The 18,931-nt window shown below is 39.1% G+C and overlaps 1 protein-coding gene across 2 annotated transcripts in view; it reads left to right on the top strand.

Moving 5' to 3' along the window:
- DGKI (diacylglycerol kinase iota) overlaps nucleotides 1-18,931 on the top strand; it is a 452,274-nt gene that overhangs the window by 319,353 nt on the left and 113,990 nt on the right. For both annotated transcript variants that reach the window (XM_061198082.1, XM_061198081.1), the window contains one exon: nucleotides 14,807-14,907. In XM_061198082.1, the coding sequence (XP_061054065.1) occupies nucleotides 14,807-14,907 (101 nt within the window). The remainder of the gene's footprint in view (nucleotides 1-14,806; nucleotides 14,908-18,931) is intronic.

Raw genomic sequence — 18,931 nt, 5'->3', positions numbered from 1 at the left:
TTGATTTCAATGAGCACACATTACTTCTATAAAGGGGAAGAAAGCAAAAAAAAAAATTATAGCCATTTATAAAAATGTCTCTGCTTTAAAGTTCAGTAGAGAAGTTCTGGTTCTGGGGTGGGTAAGCACAGTCTCTTCTTTCTCCCCCGGTGGCTGCAGCTATAAAACCGAAAGCAAAAAATAAAGTTTATATTTCTCCTATAACTATAAACTATAGTTTATAAACTATAGAACAGAGAGAATTGCTAAACTCACTGATTGAGTACATGATATTTCTTTCAATTCTAGCTCAGAGTCAGATGGCAAAGCATAAGAGTTAGCTTCAGGCTTTCTGGGGAAAAAAGCTGTTTGCTCTCTGATCCTCTGAGCAGAGGAAACTGCTAAGCTTTACTCATCTTTTTCCTCCGTTCTCCCACTCCCACTCCCATGTTTTATGAATTTCTGGTGATTTCACTTCCCACTGTCCACAGTGCCTTGACTTTTAATCATGTCCAATTGTCCTGTTTCCTGCCTTCCTATGCCACCCCTCTCTGCCGGTTCCATAAAACCAATATAGCAAATTGAAAATTCCCAAGAAAAGTAAGAGCTACTTGAGAGTCATCTCATACCAATTTCCAAACTTGAATCCAGGCTGCACCTCGGATCGTTGGTTTTTTCCCTTCCTTATGCTCTGTGAGTTTCCCACAAGAGTTTCTCACCTGCCTGTGCTTCTATTCCCATGCAGGTGCCCGGGGCAGGGGCATTTAGTGACTTAAAGACAAGGGGGCTGCAGGAGCAGACCCAGGTCTCCAGCTTCAGTGTCTTCCTCCTTATTCTGTAGGCCCCCAAACCCCATGAAGACATCCTCTGTTTTAAGTGTCTGTGGGAGCCCTGCTTTTGTCCGTGTGACATTGACCATATAGTAACCTTTTTGCATTTCAGTTTTTCAAATATTAAAAAGAAATGCAGTTGATCTCTGGGATTTATATCAGCTCTGAAGTTCTGTCATGCTAAAATTCAGGGCACGACCCTAGACTCTGTGAAGATCTGCCCCTGAGGGATCTAAGACATGAAGTAGTTGAGACTTGCCATGGGATATGACAAGGTCATTCTTTATCCTTAGTACTGATCAGGCAGGCCAGGTCCTGTACCGCCTTGGTACACTTTTGCCTTGCTCTCAGCAAGAACCCAGGCAGATATTTTCATTTAGCCAAAGAGGTAATATGGGCCTGAGATTGAGTTGTGATCAAATTTAGCATCCTGATAACTGTATGTGGTAGCGATTGCTATCATTCCCATCCCATAGATGAGAAGACTGAGAATAAGAAATATTGGGAAACTTGCCTAAGATCATATGCTATAAAGTCATAAAGGTAACACCTAGGGCTCTTTGAAGATGGCATTTAAGGCACTGAATTCTGCAGTTGATATAATCTCTGGTCATTTTCCTGTGTGTTTATCAATATATATGTAACATATGTTTTAATCAAATCATACTATGTAAACTTCTCCCCTTTTTAAGAAAACCTCAGAGATGACTAACACTTTAGAATTCAATTTGAGTGTTTCAAATGCATGAATCTCTGGTAGTACAGGTTTGAAGTTTAAGTGTTATTATACGAAAAATGTCAGAATGACAAACCCCAGTTAAAAATAAATTCTAGTGTAGCTAAAGAAGGTGGAGAGTCTTTCGGGCTTGTCAGTAATGGTGTTGGGTCTACGAAAGAGGCTTATCGGGAAGGGTCCTGCTCGCATCCTCAGGGGTTGGATGGCGCCTGTGTTCTCTTGGCGAAGGTGAGCATGGCTCGAGATTCTGGTGCAGTTATGTAAAGGGGTATTAGGACTCCCTCAGCATTTAAAGTTATATCTCGTTGCTTTTAAAATTTAGTTTTAGAGATGCATTATTCATGTCTGCGTAGGTGTAGAAACAGTCCTGCGAGTCAGCGCTTCTCGTATAATAAAAGGTCACTTCAAAAGAAAAAACAACAACAAAAAAGTGAAGCCGATACTCTCTCAGGTGTTGGCTTGTTGCAGAGCATGGGGCCCAGTGAGCTTCGGGGGGTAAAGAGGAGGGTTTGCAGGAAGTTTTGGGTGCAGTCTATTGGGCAGGACAAAGAAGGGAGGGAAATTCATGAATTTTGTTTGTTTAAGCAAAGTAAATTTTAGAAAATTAAAATTAAAAAAGCCTGACCTTAGAGGTAACATTAGTCCAATAGGGTCTGATAATCCTAACAGTGATATCAAGCCAGAAGAGGTTTCCAAGTCAGGTTAAAATTTTGGAAAGTAAAAAATTAGATTCATCTCATTCTTCTATTATGTATCTTTCTATCAACGGTAATTATAGGATTAAAATGAAGCGCGTTAGTTCTCTTAGTGCATCTCTTTAATAGGCATCTGTATTACTTTGCTAGGGATGCCATAACAAAGTACCGCAGACACAGTGGCTTAAACAACAGAAATTTATTTCCTCACGGTTCTGGAGGCTGGAAGTCTGACATCGAGGTGTTGGTAAGATTGGTTTCTTCTGAGGCATCTCTCTTTGGCTTGGATATGGCCATCTTCTCCCTGTGTCTTCACGTTGTCTTTCGTCCCTGTCTGTCTCCTAATGTCTTCTTCTTATAAGGACACCAGTCAGATTGGTGTTCATATGACCTCATTTTAACTTAGTTCATCTTTAAAGACCTTATCTCCAAATACAATCACATTTCTGCAGCATTGGGGGTTAGGACTTCAACATACGAATTTTGGGGGCACACAACCTAGCCCATAACAGCATCATACTAGATAAATTTGAATAAATGTTAGGGTTTTTTTCTGTCACCAACTGTGTGAAGGTTGAACTTTGTGTACGCACAAACTATATAGTTGTATATACAACTATATAGTTGTATATACACACAACTATCAATACATGTATTGATAGTTTAATTCTTTAAAATCTTTTTTTATTAAACTGTCTAAGGGGCTAAAGGACATTGCTCTTTTATTTATAGCAGATTCTAAGTATTAACTCTCTGGGTACAATAAGACTGGTGACCTCTATGGACCAAAATTCATCTTCTGTAAAATAAGGTGGTTTACAGTATGAACTTTAAATTTTTGTTCAGATCTGAATTCCTAAAACATTATTATAATAAAACAACTATAAAAATACAGATGATAAATGGCAAGGAAAAGGAGTAATTTTGCTAGTCTTTGTGAATGAAAGATTTATTTACAAATGGACTCTCCACCCAGAAAAAAACTAAATACTTTTAGAAAACAGTTATTAATATCTTTAGATAAACTGATACAACTGCGATGTTAGTCATAGAATTGCTGCATTCAGAGAGAAAAAAAGAAACATTTCAGTTCTTACTCCGGTACTGCAGTGATAACTGATACCATATTCTGCCATAGAGTATGAAGAACATATCAATAACAAAGAAATCTAGACGTTTGAGTGTTCCAAGGGGGTATTTATTTCAGATTGCTTTGCTGAGGTGGTAATGAAACGCAACGTGCATTTCATTTATAGGAGAGTTTCAGTTGAATTATACCAATGCAATTGAGTTTCCCTCCTCTGTCATAATACCCTGAAACACTTATATGAAATGAAAAGAGAGTACATTTTAAAAGACATAAAAAGAAAATACTTGTTGATGCTAGATTTAATTAATCCCCAGAACTCATCATCACATTTTGTGTCAGAAAATGGAACTCTAAAAAGAATGTAGCAAGTTCCAAAAGTTGTAGCCAAGATATTTGAGTAAAATGAACATGTCATTGGAAGAATTACAAATGGAACAAAAAAGACAAAGCTTTTCAGCTTTATATTACAGAGAACTATAATTATTTTCCTTAATTAATCATTTAGGCTCTGCTGCTCTCAAAGAGATTTATGCCCTCTAGTTGGGACATAAATAAATCTTTTGGTCTGATGGTATTTTGTTGTACAGGTGAAGTAAAACAATCACATGTTTCCTTGAAGGAAAGGTTCTTGGTTTATGAGTATGTTAGGATACTGCCTTTGGTAGAGACTTGATCTACTTAAATGTGGTAGGTGAGAGGATAGAAACAAATGGGACCAGCAAAAGTACCCCAAATTATTTTCACATTCTGTTATGATATTTTCAACAGGAACCTTTTTTCTCTCTTTTCCTATTTTCCTTTTAGTATTGGTAGCACTAAAATATTAACCAATTAATATTTCAGCTGGTTATTTTGTGTTTGTTTCTTCATCGTCATCCAAGTAATTTGTCTACCACTAAAAGTTTATCCTAAGGAACATTTTTTCTCAAGTTTACTGTCATTTTACAAAAGTTATTTTTGTTGATGAGTAATTGTAGTAGTAAGAGAATTGTTCTATGATTTTTACAAGTTCTGTTCTAGCAATGTGTCTTTAGTCTGTCTATTCTTATGCTATCAAGAAGGATGGTTCCAAAAATAAAATTCCTTAGTCATTGGATCAGAAATTAGAGAAAGGTGGTGAAAAGTTACCCCTAATTGGCTGAATTTGCTGAGTTGGAAAAAGAGTCGGGTTTAGAGGATTCTCTGATTCTTTTTTCTTGGATTTCTGACAAGGACACATGGGGTAATGGGGGCACATCTGTGTTACAGGTGGGGGACTTAGCTTTCCACCAGCTGTAGGTTGATGGATAGGAGAGTTAATGATACTATATCTCTCTCCAGAGCTAAATGCAGCACGACTGAGTATTCCAAACCTTGGCAAGCCGTTGTCAACCTGGGAGGAATGTGAGTCAAAACATAGCGCAGTGAAATACTACCTATTAAGAAAAAACAACTTTGCAAATATTATTTCTCTGATATCCAGCTTTTAGGATAATATATGAGTCTTTTTATAACCATCTTTCTATCAGCCTATAGAAGGCTGAAACCATTTATGGAAATGTTCCTTATGTGATGCCATTTATTGTCAGGCCAATACTTAGTTTTTATTTTCTTGATATGAAACAAAACATGGAATCCTTTCCTTACTGAGCCTGTTTCCTAGGGATGCAGAGCTCCTTCCACACAGTTTGCACGATAACTTTTCAATAAGAACACATCTTGTAATTCATGCCCAATCCTTTCTCAAACTAATTGGAGTTACAGCATTTCTCTACCTCAATAGACAGTTATATTTATTTTCACTGCATTACTGCTTTATGCATTTTGGCCACTGCTTTGTTTGGTTATTTTTACTTATAAACAATTCTAAATTCTTGATTTTTTCTGTAGGTTTATAGGTGAAATAAGTGTTAAATACTAAAAATTGTATGTATGCTAGGGGTTTTTTTTTTTTGTAAAAATGTTGTTTTAATGTTATATAGACACCCACTCAAATACCTCCACTTGATTCATGAAAGTGCTTAGTTACTAGAGGATGAGCAAATAAGTTAGGTTTTAAGCCTACTTTCAGTGTCTTTCAGGATGTATGTGAAAGGCCAGAAGTTTTTTCTTCTGTGAAATGATACTTTTTCAATTACCCAAGACCCATCACTTGCTCCATGCTCTTTTCCACCAAAGAAAAGTCAATTTCTTTGTCAGTTGCAAATAAGAGCAGGATATTACAACAGTTAAGGACTGCAAACCCAAGGGAAGATTTTTACCATTTAAGTAGCAAATACATAAAAGGTTTTCCCTTTGTTTGATATATCAAAATTGAAACTTGAAGTAAAAAATATTTTCCTTTCTGAGCACATGAGATCTGAAGCCATTTAGATGGCTCGGGAGTTAATATTGTCCTATTATGTCTCATTGGTTCAAGCCCAATGATTCCTTATCATGAGATAGTGATTAATGGTCCTCTACAATAAGAACAGCAAAATAATTCTCTATGCTATTGCAGGCTACAGTACTCAGAGTAGCTCATATTAGCATTTTATGATAGAATCTTTAGTCATTTTTAATACAGGAAACCTCCATTACATGGAATTACTTCATAAAGTGGAAATGCTTTTGGCTGGGTGTGATGAAAGACAGGGCTTGAGTTCTTTACTTTTCCCATTCCAGCTGTTCTTCATCTCAGCAATTTGACTTTGTAGGATTCTACTACAAAAATGCATATTCTCTCTTCCTCTGATTTCCATCCCTCTTTATTTCCTGTGGTATTTGTTTTCCTTGCCTTTCATCATGATATTTTTATACTCTTTATATACTCCAAATTGTATACATTTTAAGCATAAAATAGTATAAAAAGAGTATAAGTGGGAACTTAAGGTGTAAAACTCCTATTCTAAGACTTCTTTTTTTCCTGAAAGGTTGTCATCCCTAGTTACCAATTCAGCAAATATCAGGGAAGGAGATTCCACTTTCATAAGACTTAAATCTGTAGATGGTATCTAATCACAGGTAGAAATTCTCCACTCACATTAACCAGAGGCAAGCCAGAGAATCAACTCCATACATGAGGAGAGCACAGCAATGATAAGATACGTGAGCATTGAGATTATTCCCTGTTTGTTGGCTTTAGTAATGGGAACTGATTTTTCCTTTGATCCAAATTCTGTTGAGTGGTTCTCATCCTGGACAATGATGAACGATATGTATAACACATGATTCGGTGGAACGAATAATGTAGTCAGTTATCGTGAAAAATCATTTTTCTCATTGCAGAAGTAGCAAGTCTAGATGGGAAGCAGTAACTTACAGATGTTGAAAGCCTCATATTTAATACACGTTGTGGGAGATGTAAAGATAGATGTATATAGATATCTGGGCATTCAGTTCTTTTTTTAATTGAGATTTACAATATTATATTCATTTCAGGTGTACAACATAGTGATTCAGAATTTTTATAGATTATACTCCATTTGTAGTTATTATAAATTATTGGCTATATTCCTTGTGCTGTACAATATATCCTTTTAGCTTATTTATTTTGTACAGAGTATAAGGGAAGGTAACAAAATCATCATGTCATGATCACGTTTACATTTCACACTGACTGCTGCATCTGCAGTGTGATGAGGGTGTAAACGGGCGCCAGGGGCACAGTTAGTTTAGGTGCAAGATGATAGTAGTTTGGTCTTGGTCCATGAAGGTTTTAGTGGAGGGGGTAGAGAAGCATCCATATTTGGAAGATATTTAGAGGAGGAGAAAGAAGGAGCAGGCGGAAATGTAGTTGGGAAACCAGGAGTGTTTTTTGGATTGAAATCCAAGAGAAAAGAGCTTCAAGGAGCAGGGAGTTAACCACAGTGTGAAATGCTGCTGAAGGGAGCATTAGGGTGAAAACTAGGAAGGGAATTTAAAATGCATGAATAAAGGGAAAGGAGAAAGTGAAGAGACTGTGAGATCTTATGGAGAGGAGAGTTTGAGCTTCCATGACTTAAAAATAAACCTGTCTCTGGTACCCGGAAGTTGTAACATTAAGTGTACGTGGGGTGTTTCCACATAAAAGTCTCAGAATTGAATGAGTCCTTAGCAGCTGTGGCAGTCACTGCCACAAAAGCAAATGGGTGGTAAGGAGAATTTGAAATATTGGTCAAGGTTATTGGCCTTTTTCTTTTCCCTTATGGCAGAAATGATGAAACTGCTGTACTGGTCCAGCCGCTTTGTGATGCCACCAAGTAAAGCCACTACTAGTTCGTCCTCTTTGCTTCTCCTTTAAATGCCAGGAACCTAATAATGCTAATTTCACTCTATCATGTATTCATTTATTACAATTTCAGAAGCATAGAAATGTATTCCAGTTTCAACAGAAGCATGAAAATCTGCATTTCAATGTGTATTTGAAGATCTCAAGAAACTTTAAAGATGAAGTTTTGTTTCAACCAATGGCATAAAAGTTTTTTGATGTTTGCTACTTGTAGCCTATTTTTAATTTATTAGCCATGAAGGCAGCAAACATTTCTTTGATATATGCCTAGCTTTAGTGCTTAAAGTTTACATATCTTTGCCATTAGTGCCTGTGGCTGATTACCTCAGTGACTTAAAACCCAATTCCGATCCAAATAGTAGAATAAAAGTCAATAAACAGAAACCATGGAGGGAGAGCGATTTAGATTCTTCGGAAGAATTTACAAATGCTTAGAGAGATCTAAACAAAGAATAGGGCACTTCCATCCTGTACCTCACAAGTAGACAAGGATCAGGCAGAGGCTGAGCAGCCATTTGAAGATGGAATAGGGGAATGTGGCGTCAGATGGAATAGCAAATATTGAATTAGATGACGTCTGAGATCTCTCCCAACCCTATAATGCTTTAATTCCATTATCTTGTTGGAGATCTGGCAGGCTAGCTGTCTCAAATAATTTGTAAGCTATGGCATATTCTATTAGCCACCTCACAAATGGATGTCTTAAGGAGCCAAGAACTTAGTGAACTTCTATCAAAAAAGAATTAACAACCTTTAAAGGTACTTTCTCAGAAAAACATGTCGGACGGTAGGAGGTCGTGATTGACTGCTGCTGATGTGATTTGGGTTTATCCTTGGTTCCAAATTCAAAAACCCTTTTACAATTTATTTCACAGTCCTGACTTATTGTTCTCTACTCCAGGCAGGAGACAACTGTATTATTAGAGTTCTCTCTGAACTCGGCAGGTGTCAAAAGTCCATTTTAATCTCTGTTCAGAAGCCTTGATTCAATTTGGTTTTACTGCTCCATGTAAAGGGGCCCACTTGGATGTGTTCTTGGATAAGTTATTACCAGTCATAGTTTGGAAATGTCCCAGGGTAAATACGCAATTTCTAGGAAATTGCTAAAGGGAAGGCCATTGAGTATAGTTATATTTTAATAAGGCCCAGCTTGATAGCTGATGAGAGGATTGGTGGTAAATGTTTCTGGTTCACCATTATTTAATTAAAGAACAAGCAGTCCTGAAACGGTTTATGTGCCTTTCGGGCAGGGGCATCCTCTTTTTTTGTAAGTTCTTCCCTCTTTATTTGTGCAGATCCCACTAGAGATAAGATGCAAGGGAGTGAGAGAGCATAATCCAGCATGGATTTACCTCCAGATCTAGAGAGCCAGATGGACAAAGGACAGAAGTGGACAGCCAAAAGCAGGGGTTGCCTGGGGCTCCCAAAGAGAAAAGCCTCTAGAGAGCATCTCATGGATGGTTTGATGCCACACTGTGCTCAAGCCTCAGGGCCACTGAGAGTCCCCGAAGGATTTGACTTTTTTACATTTCACTCATTTATTTGTTATTGTAAACAACACAGACCAGACTCTATTTTAGGTGCTGGAGCTGCAAGGAGGAAATAGTCTTTCATCCCAAGAATTCACACTAGAAATTAATATTTTAATCAAAAGTCCATTCATAAAACAAGAGCCAATTCAAATGAATTCTATTAAAGATTGGTTAGAAACATCCTTTATTATATCTAGGTTACGACTGAATAGAATCTCACATTTACATTTCTCAAAAGAAATTAAATCTACAACTATTACTACTCCTCCTTCTCCTGCCCCTCCTCCTTCCCCTCCTCTTTCTTCTCCTCTCTCCTCCCTCCTCCTCTTCTTCTTCCCCTCTTCCTCCTCCTCCTCCGTATTATTATTATTATTATTATTATTATATCAGGCCTCAAGAGACTTGTGATGCTTTTCTACCTTGCAAAGGAAAACTCTATATATGAGTAACAAAGACCCAGTTAAATTATAGTTTGTCATAAAAACCGATGAGTCTACATAGTAGTTTAGGGGTGGGTCTTACGCTGAACCATTTAAGAAATGTTAAAACAGGACTTTTGCGAGGTACAAAATGTAGAATAATTATACAGCTTTAAGGATGTCCTCTGTAATGTGAATTCGGATTTATATCCTTAATATCTGTAAGTAGAATATCTTGCAAACATTCACAGTCCCCACTTGCATTCTCGTTCAACGGACGATAGATGGCTACGTAACTCTGAACCTTGTCTCCCAACCCATGTCAGCAGACTCAAATCCTGCTAAGGTTTGAGATCTACTAACTCCTATTTAGAGCTATGACTATGGCTTCTGCTGTGATATTACTATTCAGGACTGAGTTTTTTAAAAAGGCCTGTGGAAATTGAAGAAGCATCAGGATGCTAATAACAGTAACAAAATAACAATACATTATACTTGGAAACTTACTATTTACAGGAGTGTGCTATCTGCCTTACATGCATCGTCTCATTCAGTTCTCACTATATTCCTATTAGTCCTGTTTTCAGATCAGAAAATGGTTTAGAGAAGGTAACTTTAGAGCTCTGAATGTCAAAGGTGTGTTAATTGAGAGAGTTCAGATTGGAACTAAGATTTTCCTGATTCTGTGTCCTGCTTTATGCGCTGTGCTATATTGTCTTAACATTAAGTGGTGTTACTGCCAGGTGATTTGTGTTTCCAATGAGAAGAAGGGATTACATGATGTCAATTGTCTGGAAGTGGGAACAAAAGCACCCAACTCATCCCTTCCATCCATGAGGGGTGTCTGTACATAGGAGACTGGGATGAGAGGAGTCTTTTATCAGTCTGTGAGAGACAATGTGTAGTAAAGAAATTGAAAGAATGAAGAAGGTTGGAGGCTTAAGGAAGGAATTTGACACTAATGGATTGAAAGTCTTTGAAGAGTCAAATAAAAAAGTCTATTGGCAGGAACTACAGGGTAGCAGAGAATGACGAGAATTAGATGTAAGTTGTGTTCAGGGAGTTGTCTTGACGGCTCTGCACCTACACCCCGCCCCCTCCAGCATCTCAGTGTAACAGGTGTGCATAGGTGGAGAGAGAAGGTACAGTCTGGAGATTTTAAGGCCCCTGTTAGTGACTTTAGCGAGAGGTGCTTTTATTACGGTTCTTGAGAAAGTCATGATGAGGATATTTGGGAGTTAAGTTCAGAGCCACCAACTTCCACTCTACACAAGGAATGTATTCTTGATGTTTCAGAGGAAATTCATGAGAAGGTGACAGGTTGGGGCCATTGTCCCGATTTTAAAGGACGTTCACTGATTGCTGAGTCCTTTTTAGGGACCTTGAGGGGTCCCATGGAAGTCAGGTTTAGAACCCCTGATACAGAGCTTAAATTAGTATAGAGTAGCTTGGGGTAGAAGTTGGCACAAAGGCAAATCCATTTTTACCAGGTTGTTTGTCTCTTCTATGCTCTGCTAACTTTCTTGGCCAAATTTAATTTTAGAAAACTAATGGCAATGCTGTTCCCCAGAGTCCAAGGAATAGCTTTGTCATCCTTCACCTCCGGTCAGCCATTAATGGGACACTAATATATTTTGCCATCAAGGGACACAATCGAATTACTTGGCTTTCATTTAATCTCTGTGCACTTTTCTCCCCCATGTTCTAGTTGTCTGTTTTCATGTTATCGCTTGGCCTGTAAAATACCAAGTGGGAGAAGATCCAGGAGAATCATGACACCAGCCAGGCTAGACGGTTTGCCCCCGGAGGAAGCCCAGCAGCTTGTTAGAAGTATCTAGGGAGTTCCTGCATATGCCCTCATCTCCTTCCAATACCTGGCAGCAGCAGATGCTAGTGTTTATTAGGCAGAACCTTACCTGAAAGAACAAGCTTCAGAATAATAATTATACCGATAATACCTAATATCGAGCACTTACAATGTGCCAGACATTTTTCTAAGCACATCACCTGTGTTGACTCACTTAATTCTCATAACATCCCCGTGAGGTGAATACTGTTATTATCCCCACCTTTCCTATGGGGAAGCTGAAGCACAGTTTCCTGATTAACCAGTAACTGGAAGAACTTTACTTCCAATCCAGTCCGTCTGACCTGGAGTCTGAGCTCTTAACCACTTTGCTGAGCTGCCTCCTGTACCTACTCTTTATACCAGGGTCCAGAGTAATTCAAAGGGATTTTCCATCAGGGACCCTCTGGGTGAATGTTCTCAACCTTCCTGATTGGCCTGATCTGGGGCACCATTTGATAGCAGGCCAAGTACCAGGTACCCTAGTCAGAAGGCTGGTTTTAAGCAAGCTGCCACTGGTGGGAAAGTGGGATGTGTTGTAGGTTGTTGGGAGAAGATGGGAGATGAGAGCAGAAGAGTGGATGTGTAGGAAGTGGAAGGAACAGAGTGTCAGCTGGTTAGTGAGAGTCTCCACTCTTTTCCATTCTGGAGATGAAGTGAGATAATATATGAATTCATTTGGGATCTGGAAAGTTCTATAAGATTGGTGGGAGGCTGTGGTTCAGGGGGCAGTAGTGTGTGGTGGGAATCAGTGGGTCCAGATGAGAACCTGGAAGGCAGAAGTGTGTGGGCAGAGAGCAGTCACTGTTGGATTTTGAGAAAGGTGGTTCACACTGGTTAGCCCACGGGGAGCCCGCTGGAGGTGGGGTGCGGGGACTGGTCTGCAGTCACTCTCTGAATCCCATTTCAGACTTGGCAGCTGCTGCCATAGCCAGCTCTGGACTCCAGCCCACTGGAGAGGACCAGAGCTCACTGCCACTAGATCTGCTGTTACCTCAAAAAATGTTTTGGCGGAGCTCTTTCAGCCTCTGCCCTCTCTCTTACCCTGTTGCAGAGTATGATGGGCCACTGCGTTCTATGTTTCCAGCTTCCCTCTTATCTGCTACGCTTGCAGGAGAGTATTTGCTAATTATAATCTTTGCAGTTCACTGGAGTGAACTTGACATTGAAAAGATCAGGCGCCTCTTGGGAGTTCCTTGGCGGTCCAGTGGTTAGGACTCTGCGCTTCCACTGCAGGGGACACGGGTTTGATCCCTGGTCGGGGAACTAAGACTCCCACATGCCATGTGGTGCAGCCAAAAAAAAAAAAAAAAAAAAAAGATCAGGCCCCTCTTAATTTCAAAATCAGCATTTGGTGTGAACGGTGTGTGGTTACTCTGTTAATAATTCTTTCCTATCTACTTACATCTAACACCTAACACTGATATAATCCTTACTTTTACTCTTGCCCTGAGTTACCATTTATTTACTTATTGATGTACCTTTAAAATAATTATGTTATTTTTCTAAAAATGATGATACTCAGTGTAAAATAATCCCCAAATCCCACCATGTACAGGTAACCATCTCAAACAGCTTCCTGAACATTTTCTTCAGACACTTCTCTATAAACTCCTAAATTCCACAATTCACATGAAGGAGATTATGCCATATGTAATTTTCGATGACTTTTTTTTTTTCACTTAACAATGTATTGTACTCAGACTTTCTTCTAAAGGTAGACACTCATTTGTAATATTTGCCCCGCATTCTCCTGTTTGTACCAACAGTTTACTTAACCAGCCCCCTGTCGATTGTTCATTGACCGAAGAGTCTTAGCATCACTTAGGGATCGTCCGACTCTGCTAATCCAGGCTCTGTGGCTTTGCTGTCAATCTGTGGGATTCTTGGCATCGTGTAATAGAAGGAGCATAAAAGGGATGAATGAAGAGTCCAAGACTCTGCTTCCAGCTCTGTCACTTAGTAGCTCTGTGACCTTAAAATCACTTTACCTTTCTGAACCTCAGCTTCCCTACCTGTAAATGGTGTGGGTATGTGTGATATTAAAGGTCTGTTCTGCTCATTCACAAATGTGCTTTAAACCATATCTCCCATCCCAACTTACTCATGTCAGTTTTATTCACCAGTGCCTGTTAGGTTGGAGTAGGTATGGAAGGAGTTGTTATACTTTGCCCTAAAATGAGTTTTTAGACAAGAGAATGAAATTAAAATTATTTCTCCCTCTTCCAGAGCTGCAGTGAAATTGTGTGTCTGACTGCATGTGTGTTTGAGGTTGGGGTGGAGGTATCCTGACAATGTTTTAAAAGTACCACTCTGTCCTTCCATCCATCCTTTTCCTCTTTCTTCTCTCTCCCTCCCCTTCCTCCTCTCTCATCTTTCCTTCCTTTTTTCTTTTTCTCTTTCTCTCTTTCCCTCTCTCTTTTCCTTCCTTCCCTTCCTTCCCTTCCTTCCCTTCCTTCCCTTCCTTTCCTTCCTTTCTTTCTTTTCCTGAAGTGAATTGAGGACTAATGCGATTCTTTCTGCTTCAGTCAATGGGGACTTTTACCCCATAATATAAGACAGGAGAAGCAATAAAGACAAATGGGGATTGTGTTATATTAATATATTGAATAAATGTACTGTTCCATAGTGGTGATGATGAAGATCAAATTATTTCACTCGACTAATGCCCATGATTAAACTATTTTGAAAATATTAGTTAAAAACATCCAAGGAATCCAGGTAAAAAACATTCGGAGGGTGAATAGGATGCTTCAGAAAGTTTGGTACGACCCCCTTTTAATTGTTCACTGTCTATCCTGAACCAGTTTGAATTCCTTTAAAATGAATTAAATACTTCACTCTCTTCCTAAAGAATGCATGTTGTACGTGTTTTAACACTTTTCCTCCATTTTGGGGTCCTCAGTGGCACCATCACGGGCAGCATTTATTGTAATTTGCTTTGACTGAGAAGTGCCCCCAGGGAGTTCGAGGTGCGTGGAGCCATTTCATTCTCAGCCCTGTGCTTTCTGGATTCTTGGTTTGATTTTTATGTTTTCCTGTCTCTTCTGAGAGCCAAGCTGTTATGGGCATATTTGCTAAAGCAGTTCTTTCCAGCTCTACACCACTTCTCAGCACTTCAGATTAGCTGTATCTAATTTATTGCGGAACTGAACACAGAATCTTATTGGAGTTTTTAATAAGTTAGTAAAAAAAAAAAAAATGAGTGGGCTCCAGAAGCTTTTTCTGCTTATTCCCATGTTCTTACCTCCGTTCCAGAAACTTGAGGTTTCCAGAGAAGTGTTCTCCAGAGAATTGCTGTATTCTGATCAAGATCCCATGATTCTGGTTTGAATGTGAACTCTTTCTTCATCAGAAGAAGAGATGATATTGCCTTTAGTCCGTCCAGGTGCATATGACTCCCAATTCCATTCTCTCCTTGATATCTGACCATTCGGTTCTTGTTTTGCAGTCCCCAGTCTGTCCCAGACCGTCTGAGGATCCGGGTGAACAAAATCAGTTTACAAGACTATGAAGGATTCCACTATGACAAAGAGAAACTCCGGGAAGCTTGTAAGTTGGAAGTGCCTAATGGATATCATGGGATCAGCCTGCTTTCAGCTTCTTGGTCCTCCTTGGTTTGATGGATAGATTCATCTTGTGTCTGAAAGTCATGGTTAAAGAAATGAAGGGAAGTGTAGTAACATGTGAACCCCAAGTGATGCTATATGGGCTGAAGAAGATGGAACTAGAAAAGGAAATCAGAATAAAATAGTTCTGCTCTTGATGCCACGTTAGGATCTCTTGGTTTATTAACCATTTTAGTCTCAGGTTTACCTAAAATGAGAAGAGCAGAATGATGGTGATACAACATGGTATAGTAACATCTAGAAAATTCTTGAGACAGCACACGTCTCTTCCTGGAGGCTGCATTACCAAATACTGTCCTCATTCTTCATGCCAGTGTGACAGAGTTATCTGGGAACACACGTCCTTCACTTCTAGCTGTTATGTGATTGTATGACGTCAAAGAAAGGCCCACAGCATAGTAAGTGTCATGGTAAAATGAGTCATTGATGAGGTGCCGGAGCTTCTGAAACCTTAAGTTGAGTCAACATACAAATTCCTTTTCAGTGTTCGTATTTTCCATGTGCTTCTTTAAATGTATATAACTGTTAGTTCACCTTGCTCATCATTCCATATTTATTTGGCATTTTTTACATTCTAGTCACTATTTTAGATCTTTGTACCATGAAAATATCTGAGATAACTGGGGAACGTCAGCCAGAAGCAGTTAAGACTACAGGTGTGTTGGATATTAGGGTTCTGGGTTCCTTCTTAATTGTGGGGGCCAGTAGTCAAGTGCAGTAAAGGCAGAGAAGATGAGGGCCAGTGTCCAAGGGCACAGGCAGGGATGCCAACAGAGAGAAGGGAGTGTTGTATAGAACCAGAGATTTATGAACTAAAACCCAAACTGGCCCCAAGTGTGGACCTGCCTGAAGGTGTAGAAGATGCAAATAGTTAAAACTGGCAGGAGTGGAGTAGGGGGCACATTTCTGAGCTTTGATTCCTGAACCTGTGATCTGTAGTGGGGTGTACTGGATGGAAGTCCCGAAATCCAGGGACAGTCTCAGGGTGGGGCAGGGACTTTCAGATCTGGAGGTGACAGTGAGCAAGGATCCGGTTCCCCCGTAACTCAGGCACTAAACCTACCAGGGCATCCTGTATGGAATTTCTCTCTCCATTCTCTCACTGCTTCAGCTTCCTCAACTCTCTTCATCCTTTTCCGTAAACGTCAATATCCTTCAGCTTCTCCCCAGCCTTCTCGCTCCATCCTTCACTCTTGTTCCCTTTGGTAAGAATGCTTTGAGGTGGAGGAGGAACAATTCCCTGAGCCTCTGCATTTCCCCCTTCTGCCAATGGCAGATTATATTTTCTAATGTACATGAGATTATGCAGGCCAGGCTAGCACAAAATCTAATTTAACCGATAGATAAGGTGGTGGACCTGTACGTTTGCAATGGGAGATGTGGCTACAGTGTAAATTAAGCTGACTTTTAGAGGCTACTAATGATAAAGAATGGTGTTTTATGTTCTTTTTCTTACAAACTTCTAAACAAATAGCTTACAAGTTTGAAAAACTAAAAAAAAGACTGGATCTCAAGCCAGTAATATTTTGCAGCTTACCGTCAACTCTGAGGAGAGTCAGTTAGGAGTGGGGAAGCTTTTGAAATTTTTGGCTGAAATGAGATTTGAAGCTTATCTGTGGATTTCAATGACCTCTTCTATCTTTTCTGGGGCATTATCTGTCCACTATTGCCAGAGGTAATTATGATTTGAGTTTTTACAAGATGACATTTCCTGGCAAGTACTCTGCTTATCATCTCTTTTGTGATAAAACATCTATGTGAGGAAACTTCTTATATCAAATTGGGGGAAGTGACTTGGTATAAATATAAGTCCAATAAATTCAGCCATGTCTTTTGGGACCCAAAAGAACAAAGAAACTCTCAAAGAGGGAATCAAAGCATTATCTCATTCTAAAGATTTGAGGAAAACAACATATGAATTAGGAGTAAAAACAGCCAACTCAGTCATTCTACATTTAATATATGGTGATGATGCTTCTCAATTGTGGTTGCTCGGGAAAGTTTGTCCTTGGGGGTTTATGGACTTATTCACACTCATCCTTTCTTCCCCAGCTCCAACTTGCAAGTGACTACAGATTCATGGGAAGGCCGACAACGCAAACTGAGTATGAAGGCAAAAACCAGTTCAAATCCAAATGTGCAGTGCATGCCAAAATAGGTTATTTCTGAAGCATTAATGATATGAAATAGAGAGAACACATCTAGATAAAAGGGACTCTAGGCATGTGCTCTGACCTGCATCCTGGAAGAACAAAGGGGGTGAATCCTCTTCGGTCATTCATTTATTGTCAACATCCAGGTCCAAACTAGAGCAGTCCTGCATTACTGGGTTCAAAAAATTAGTTCCCTTTCTTGATGATACACCAAGTGACTCATCCAGGCAGCATGTGGCTGTTTTCCTTCACCATTTAATAGACTCTTGCTCATGTGTCTGGATCATTATTCATATTAGATTACAAGCTCAGATGTTTGTTGTCTTACAAAGCCCTGCTTCTGTCTGTGAGGCAGGACTCCGTGGTAATTACAGGAGGGCAGCCCTTTTCATTGCCATGATTATTTTGGCAGAGAGAAAGATGGCTATAGTATTTTAAATACTTCCTGTCTCCCTTCCATTTAGCCCCAACTCACCTGGCGGCATTTCCTCTAAAATAATAACACAGAGAGGGTTAGTCTTTGCCAGTCTCTCCTGCTTTTGTTGGTAAATTTCAGACTTGCTTAAACCAGTTAAAGTTTTTTCACTGGATTTATGAATTATTAATCCTCAAGATAATGGTTATGCGGTCCAAGAGAGGAACGTCTATTCAACTTGAAATAGAATATAAGGAGAAAGTAGCCATATTAAAAAAAATTCTTAAAGTAAATCTATAATAATTATAGCAGAAACTCACTTCCATAATCAGAATGAAGTATATAAATGAGTTCTTAATAAAGCATATAATCATATAGTCTAGGCAAAGGGTAATCAGTTTTTTTAAATTTCTTATATTTCTAAGTACAAAAGAGTTTCACTGACACATGACATATATGTTTATATTTGGAATAACTTGATACTGGCCAAGATGTAACTCTATCTCTGGTAAACTGGCTAAATTTTACTTCTGGCATCAGCTTACTCTGCACTTTTGAATGGCCATGATAATTCATATGAGTCTAGGGCCTAAAGCAGAAAAGTAAAAACCAGTTTGGAACTAATTGAAAACAGATGTAGCCTATAAGGTGGGGGGCACTGCTAACATTTGTTGTATATCAAATACAGTGTTCAACAACCCTTTTACATACAGTATCTCAGTACCGTGGATATTATCTGGCCATTTACAATTTATTATATCTATATAGTGGATAATATCTCAGTATATCATTATCTGGTTAAGACTAATGATTGTGGCTAATTAGATATTTAGGCAGTTGTCCTAATGGAATTTCCTTGTCTTCTGTTGAATGACTTAGTAGAAGTGTCAGAAACATTTGTGTTTGAATCTCACTTGCAACCTTGACAAAGTAATTTTACTGATGACCAAATCTCTCATCTCTCAAACGAGAATATAATTGCAGCCTCATAGGGTGCTGAGGGTTAAATGTAATGTTGTATATGAAAGCCCCGCTGCACAGTCTGGCAACATTAGCAAGCTTTCCCAAAATGGTAGCTATGATTGTTGGAGCTGCTATTCCAAAAGACACTGCTGTGACATTGCCCTTCAATCTGCAAGTCCAAAAGCCAGGCTCAGAGCAGCTGCCCTTTTTTTTTTAATATATATCCTCTCACCAAACTGCACACACCATCGCCACCCTCCAACTCTCTTTCTTACTTACAAAAATAGAATTGAAAACACTAGTATATATTACAGAAAGATTACGGAAAGAAAATATAAGTAATCATTTGATTTACTTTTATTGTGTCAGCTGGTACAAGAGACTGCTACGATGGCAAGGTATTTACACCTGTGAAA

The sequence above is a fragment of the Eubalaena glacialis genome, chromosome 8, assembly GCF_028564815.1.
Source record: "Eubalaena glacialis isolate mEubGla1 chromosome 8, mEubGla1.1.hap2.+ XY, whole genome shotgun sequence".
Taxonomy (NCBI): domain Eukaryota; kingdom Metazoa; phylum Chordata; class Mammalia; order Artiodactyla; family Balaenidae; genus Eubalaena; species Eubalaena glacialis.
The sequence above is the reverse complement of the archived record's forward strand: the minus strand, read 5'-3'. Positions and strand labels throughout refer to the sequence as shown.